Source organism: Eucyclogobius newberryi, unplaced genomic scaffold (genome assembly GCF_026437365.1).
Source record: "Eucyclogobius newberryi isolate DKJ021-1_F unplaced genomic scaffold, fEucNew1.0.hap1 SCAF_15, whole genome shotgun sequence".
NCBI lineage: Eukaryota > Metazoa > Chordata > Actinopteri > Gobiiformes > Gobiidae > Eucyclogobius > Eucyclogobius newberryi.
Window position 1 is genome coordinate 20054211 of NW_027315779.1, and position 7790 is coordinate 20062000.

At 39.6% G+C, this 7790-nt stretch overlaps 1 protein-coding gene across 3 annotated transcripts in view; it reads right to left on the bottom strand.

Moving 5' to 3' along the window:
* Positions 1–217: 217 nt before the first annotated feature.
* LOC140361041 (flotillin-2a) overlaps positions 218–7790 on the bottom strand; it is a 9880-nt gene continuing 2307 nt past the window's right edge. Inside the window, exons 3-11 of one of the 3 annotated variants that reach the window (XM_072446622.1) lie at positions 5581–5742; positions 3686–3809; positions 3479–3597; positions 3274–3387; positions 3071–3190; positions 2777–2991; positions 2522–2705; positions 2235–2384; positions 218–1980 (exon numbers count right to left, since the gene is read on the bottom strand). In XM_072446622.1, coding sequence (XP_072302723.1) covers positions 1939–1980; positions 2235–2384; positions 2522–2705; positions 2777–2991; positions 3071–3190; positions 3274–3387; positions 3479–3597; positions 3686–3809; positions 5581–5742 — 1230 coding nt within the window. In that variant the 3' untranslated portion in view covers positions 218–1938. Of the gene's footprint in view, positions 1981–2234; positions 2385–2521; positions 2706–2776; positions 2992–3070; positions 3191–3273; positions 3388–3478; positions 3598–3685; positions 3810–5580; positions 5808–6083; positions 6262–7790 lie in introns of those variants that run through there. The other 2 variants (XM_072446620.1, XM_072446621.1) reach the window with 2 other exon arrangements.

A 7790-nucleotide genomic window follows, 5' to 3' on the forward strand; every position in this document is an offset into this window, starting at 1 on the left:
GTTTTGATACATAATAAACTTAACCTTCTCATGACAGACAGCATTTTTGGTTTGGCTCGAGCTCTAAAATCTCCCCATAAAATAATTTAACTGAACTGATTCAAAGTTGATATTTAACTGTTGTGTCATGACCTCTTTTAAAACCCTTTAACAGAACATGTTTCCCACTGTCTTGACTTCATGTATTATTTTATCATAATAGAATCTCAGCAAACCCTTGAAAACAAGCATGTTTATTTCAATATTCTTGTGTTGGCAGACAGACATTGAAGGTGTAGGGAGTGTGTTACAGGATCACACGCAGGAGAAGGTGGTTTATATGAACACATGCAGGAGATGCAAGGCTGATAAATACATTTTCCAACGGCCAGTGCTAGATAAGATACATAATAAAACTGCTGTATTACACTGAGCTATACATCTAGACAAGAGTATATAAGGCAAAGGTCTCTAGTGTTTGGTCTTTCATCTCTTGCGTGATGACAATGAGATTTTATTTAATAAATGTTAGTTTATCACAAACGCTAGTCATTTATGATCCTTCGACACAGATAGTGGTACATGAGTATCCATAGTAACCAGTGTCAAAATCTCACATCTACTGCACCATTATAAGATTTAAAAAGATTGTATAGGGTTAAAATTGGACAGGATCAGAAAAACATACAAATGTATAGAGATTTGAATAAAGGAGCCACAGTGTTTTAAGTTTAGTTTACTAAAAGAATACTGGCCCTTTGAACCTTAAACAATAACATTTTATTACATTAGCTGATTAAGTGTCACTAACTTAAACGTCACAACAATATTCACAAGTCGACATTTGTATTCTAACAGTTCTCATTAACATTTGTAGAGGATTACACAAGTAATACATATTTTTACAATAAAAATAAAACTACAAACTGAAATAACTTGCTAATGGCTCTAGAAACATACATATAATGTAACTGAATTCTTGAAAGTGGATTTGCAGTAGGAACATACAAGCTCAAATGAACAATATTGTGAAAAAGAGGAACAAAACACATCAAGCAACATTTCTCCAACTCTGCCCTCTAGAGGCAAACGCGTTCACATTGCACGCAACTCATCCCTGTTGCATGAAAACAAGAATACACATGGTATCATCCGATCAGAATTTTAGTAGGCCTTCTAAAAGTGTGTTTATCTATAGTGGTGGTTGCCATCCATGTTCACTTTTCGATTCAATCAACCCAGAGGAGCACCTGAGCTCTTACTATATACCAGCAGATCACATGCTCAATTTCCATCTTACAAATCCTGCCTCACCACGTTTAGCAGCCTGTGATTCAGACGATAATTAAAATGGGCAAAAATATAGAAAAGAAAAAGGATATGTCAGTAAAATTAATTAAAGCTTATACCCTGTCCCTCTACCCGTTGCTACTTGAGATAATAGAAATAGTCAGTAAGCCTGGCAGGTAACCAGAGTTTTTAAGGCGAGTCTATGGCTTTAGTACATGTAGCGATGCAGGATAGTAGAAAAGAAGTTCTGTTAGTAATAGTGTAAGGTGTTTACAATCTATTGAAAACACAGTGGCATATAATGCAAATAAATCTTAAAATAAAAACCATAAGGGTTTCCTAAGGTTTGGGCACTTCAGTGGTGAACAGGCACTGCACAGTAGAAGACATGTAACAATGAACCAAAGAGTATTACAGGGCATCAACACAACCCTCTTACTCTTAAACAGATAATTCAGAGTCTACTGGGAAGCAGTGCAAACTAAACTTTACAGTGAGACATTTTAACTAACAGCACATGTTAATGTGGTTCTTGTGGTAAAAGGTCCCAGCAACTTGAAAATTAAAAGCTTCATAAAAATATAAAATGTTTTGTTTGGTGTCTCTGGTCAAAGGAAATTGCATAAATGAATCTGAAGTATTTTCATGCTTGAGGTGAGCGGGGAGTTATTAAACTGCAGCGGCACCAGTCATCCTCTGCAGCAGCGGCATCTGGAGGGGAAATAAGTCACGCTTATTAAAAAAGATGTTTAGTGTAACATAGAAGCCTGTGCAGTTAAACACTTAGGCTTTTATATTTGTCAACATTTACAGGGCAAACTTTTGACCAGAGGAAACAACAAATGTCTGGGGCGTTGCCCGAGTTAAAAAGATGTTGTAGGTTGAGCCTAGCAACATGCATGATTTTTCTGCATCGGTGGAGGCTTATGCAAAATACTTATAAATGAATCACAATCTTCACTAACCTTGGTCAGATCGATCCCAGTGAGGGCGTTCACGGACACAGGGAGCTCGGCTAAGAGGCGGGTCACCTCTCCAGTCACACGATTGCCATCTCCACTCAGGATGACGATCTCATTAGTCTTAGCCAACGGCGCAGCAACCTTACCAGCAATCTGTACGGGGGAAAGACAAAAATTAATACACAAATTCATTATTTAAAGGAACTAAGAACAGTACAGTCCTTAATTTAGGTATGTTTAAGGATTTCAACCATTAATTGAATCAAATGTAGCAATAAAATGCAGCAGACCTTGGGCAGTGCCTCCAGCACCAGAGCGGTCTTGGCAGCGTCTCCGTACTGCTGATAAGCCTCTGCCTTCAGCCTCATCTTCTCGGCCTCAGCTTTACCCACAACCTCGATGGAGTTGGCCTCGGCCTCACCAATGCAGCGGATCTTTTCAGCTTCGGCCTGAGCAGTCAGCACCTTTTTGATCCTGGGCAATGAAGAGGTGTAGTTATAGAGGGAAAAATACTAAGAATGAACTTGATGGGATGTCACACTCACTTCTGTCCCTCAGCAATCTGCTGCATCTTGTAGGCCTCTGCTTCTGCAGGCCTCTTCACTGTAGCAATAAGCTCCTTCTCAGTACGGTCAATTTCCTTTTCCTCAATGGTGATCTGCTTCTTTCTTTGCACCACCTCAATCTCAATCTCCTCCAGACGGATCTTCTGCTGCTCTTTGGCCGCCTGCAGCTCATACGCCAGCTGAGCCTCTGCTTTCTAGAAAGAGATATATTACAATTGACTACCGGTAATTCATGTAAACAAAGATACAATAGGTACAATAATCAATGCATACCTTAGTGTTTACTTCTTGATTGAAGGAAGCTTTCTGCATTTCAAGTTCTCGTTTGGAATCAGCCATTTTTGTGTCCGCCAAAAACTTAATGTCCATCATTTCCTTCTTGCACTCGGCTTCCTATTAAAGACCAGGGTAACGGAAAACAATGTCACATTGTCTGAACTATCTGGAGAGCTTTAACTTTATCAATGTGAACTTACTCTGATCCCAGCATCTCTCTCAGCCTCTGCCACGCCAATGTCAGCATCTCTCTGCACAGCTGCTGTCTGAGTTTTTCCCAATGAGCTCAAATACTCCACTTTGTCATAAACATCCTGTTGTAAAGAAACAAAAACACTATATATATGTTTCCCCAATACTTTTCAGAGCTGTTCAAATATTAAGTATTGTTAATGTGCGTTGAACCTTGATGGTAAAACTGAGGATCTCAATGCCCATTCGGCAAACATCAGGTGCCGCTACCTCACGAACAAGTGAAGCAAACTTGTCACGGTCTTGGTAAATCTGCTCAACAGTTAGGGTACCTGAAAAGAGATCCCATTATATGAAATGCTGCGACACACACACACACACACACTCTCTCTCTCTCACTCACTCTCTTTAGGTACCCACCGAGAATAGCACGGAGGTGACCCTCAAGCGTCTGTAGGATGACGCTCTTGATCTCCTGGACAGATTTGCCCAGAAACTGTTCACAGGCATATCCCAGCAGGTCATTGTCAGTCATCACCTTCACCTAAATCCAGACGGACTGCATCAGCGCAACATAGTCTCCAACTCATATATTTTCACTAATCACACACAGCCACACTCACATAAGAAAACATTACAGCAGTAACACAGTGGCTAAGTTCACATGCACAGCAAAAATGTTAACTGATTTCTGGACATTAAAGTTAATCCAAATCACATGCAAACCACAATATCTGATATGAGTAATCAGAGGGACTATGATCAGAAAGAAATCAAATGGTTTTGCGGTTTACATGTCATTTCAAAAATCTGATCTCAGATTTTGAGTGTGCATGTAACCGTAGCCACAATACCAATTATAATATGAATATATAGGATTTGTTTTTGTGGTGATGCAATTTAAAAAATAAATAAATTGGGACAACTAAAGAATAAAAGTCATATCATAGTCATGTAATATGTGGTAATGCAAAATGGAGTGTTAAACTCGGAAATAGAAAAGAAATGATAACTTTTTAGAACATGAATCTAAAAAAGTGACAGCAAAAAAATAATCTTTGGGTGTGTCACTCGGCTGCTGCTGTAAAAGAAGAAAAGTGAGCTGGGTCCTTAGGCGAGAGGTCTGTACATGCAGACATACCAGGGTCATGAGAGCAACACAATGTCAGGGAGCGGTCATTCCAAAAAACAATCTGAAGACATAAGGGCTGCAAGACATTCACGCTCAGCCAGTAGGGGGATCTGTACGATTGTAAACACGGATATGGCTTGTGGGAGGTGAAACTGCAGTTCCTGTATGTTACCTTCCTGCCCCACCCCTTTGTGAAAAGATAATTCTGCATTAAGCTCAAACTTAAAAGAATTAATTCAGAAATGCTCTTTAGGATTCAAAAAGATGTTCATAATTTCAAAACGCCCTATTACGCCCTTAACCCTGATCACTTGAGACCATGGGATACACACCACAAAGAGTATGGCTTAGGTTAGACCAATCAGACGGAGGCATGATGAGAAGTGTGTGAAAGAGTGGGTTATTGAGGTGCAGACAGTGGCCCATAGTCAGCATGCACATGGAGGTCGGCGTAATACAATGACTCGCAATCAAAGTAAAATAGGCATGCCCACAAAAGCACATCTGCAATCAAAACATAAATGTTACATAACCTTTGTAAAATCTACCATAAGCAAATATAAAAATGTATGTTTTCTTTTTCTCAAGCATTTTTTAATCAAGGAAAATTAAACCAAACTGGTGGATTTTTCTTATGTGGGATGATGTGTTTGGCACTGAATATGAAAAGAGTAACAGAAACACAAGAAAAGTGAGAAGTACAAATCATGGATTCCATAATGACGATTGCCTGAAGCCGTTTAATAACTTTGCATTTTATTTTGCCAATTATACAAATGTTAATCAATTCAATGCATGTATGTCCGCAGATCTTGATAATGGTGTTGTTTACCATGTTTCTAGGACACCAACTTTGTCCACCACTATTCTAAAGTAATGAATATATCAAATATATAATAAAACATGACAAATAGGTGTCTGTTGGCTGACGCATTGTGTTCTCACAAACACAAGCAGCTTGAAAGCCACCTGTGATTAAATGAATCACTCACCTGCGGCTCTGATTATTCATTATTAATTATTCCGTCTCAGTGCTATCAGAAGGTAAACTCAAAACTAAAAGAATGATGGTGTGTGTAGGTTATCTATGACGAATGTCCCTGGTGACCCCGGTGGAGATGGAGAGTGTGCGTGTGGTTAGTGAGCTCTGACGTAGCATTCCCTGCAAAGTGTGGTGCTTTACCTGAGCCACCCCAGTGACAGTAATAGCTACACCCTCCGCTGTCTCTACATCCTCACACTTGGGCTGCAGGGTCATAATCTCAAGCGTTATCCTGTGAAGAATGTGGAAAAATATAAAATAAAAATTGGCATGTTCGGAGGGAAAAGCAAATGAAGGGAAGGACTAGGACACAAGGAATTATCCCTTTCACCCAAGGACTCCAGTTCACAAATAACAGAGTCAAATGAGATGCTCGTGTAATGTGTTTCAATTTTAGCACCACTGGCTGTTCAGAGTCATAATCTGTACAGACAGTGAGCATTCACTTGGGGACTCTGTTGCTTTATGTGACTCAGAGCACAGCTCTATGATCAAACAGTTGACTGCCTCCATTGCATTAGAGGAGAAAAACACGCCTCAACACACCAAAAACGAAAACCACAAAGTTAGTGCTTGTTAGAGAAGGGGGCACGTCTTCTTCCCGTCTTGCCCCTGTTTGTTGGGGTCTTGTAGGAATGGATTACCTGAGCTACCCCAGTCACATCCAGGGGCACACCTTCCGCAGTTTCGATATTCTCACAGCGACAAAGGATGGTCATAACCTCCAGAGACATTCTGCGCAGGCAGTAGATGAGAGGCAGGAATAGTAGAGGCAAAACAGTCAGAGGAACAAGAGCTGTTAGCAGTGTCAGTAGCCAGGGTTAAGGGGAGACGAGGTATTGCAGTCGCCTTTTGGAATTTATAAGAGAAAAACCGAAATGGAGCAGCATTTTAATCTTAAAACAAAACGAAAAACATTAGAGTGGAGCAATACCAGAAGCGAAGTGCGTTTAATGCCACTTTAAAAATAGAAGCAGAAAGAGCCAATGTTTCTAGGGATTAATTTCTTTCTTTCTAACATTCTTCAAGTTTGTGACCAACTTTAGAAAATTAAACTTACTGAACGAGAAAATAAGTAAATGTGACAAAAAACACAAGATGAAAAAGAACTATATTTTGTACAATCTAATGATTTTTTAGTTTTCAGTTTTTTATTGTGACCTGAATAATCAATATTACTTCACACCAGACCACTGTGGATCCTGGACAAACCGTGACGATAAATGATCTAATCAACAAAATCTCCACCAACACATTCTTAAGTAGGGTTGTCAAAAGTATCAAAAATCAGATACTAATACGAAAACAAGTATCAAAACTAGTTACCCATTTGAACAAGCATCAATACTAAAAAAAAGTCACATAAACAGGACAAAATGAGACCTTTCCTGAACTGTTTTAGAATAATCTTGAGCTTTATCAGGACTTATTGCTTGGTATTGAAATAGTCTCAAATGTTAGCATTATGAAAAAACTATTCTATATCAATGATGAGCGGAAACAACTATGTGGCCATGGGTAAAATGTCTCTAAGGACTAATGCGGCCTTATGAGAGTGCACTGCTGCAGTTCTGAGGCGCACGCCTGGTCCACGGTGCCCCTCCTTTCCTCCTTCTGCGGAATTGGATCAATGTGTCATGGCCTGAACATCAACATGATAACTGCATCACAAACAGGAAGTGCTTCTTGGTTTTATGATGCTGCTGGCTTCTTCCCGAGGCTTTTTAGCTCATGTGACTGAAGTAAACATACTTCCCCATTTACAAAACGGAAAACTGCACAGGAAAAAGAAAGATGATTGAAACGTAGGTGTGGTTCCAATCATCCATTAATTAAACGTGGCTATGCGATTCACGTGGACTATCTACCATAAAGTCTTATAGCAACACACAAGCGCGTAGGTGGAAGGATTACAAAACAAAATAAAGGGCAAAGGAGAAACACGAGACAAGGCAAAGGTTAGAAGAGCACAGGGTGTGAGACACGTAACAATAGTACTTAAAACCAGAAATATTAAATTCAATAGCAGATTTGTGCATGTGAGACTGGACTGATCGGAAAGTCCTTTTATATTAATTTGCAGCATATTATTCTGGTTTTAATTCACTGGAACAAACACAATGCAGAAGAAGAAGTGCTTGTATAAGTCAGTTAGAGTCTGTAACTTTCCCTGACCCCGCCATTATGCACCAGCTGTTTATTTTTCCACCGTTTGCTGAGTGCACGTTCATAAAGGGCAGCTGGATCTTAACCTTTGGCAAATAATACATATTTTTATTGGTGTCATTCATTCTATTCAGAGAGAGAGAGAGAGAGAGAGAGAGAGAGAGAGAGAGAGAGAGAGAGAGAGA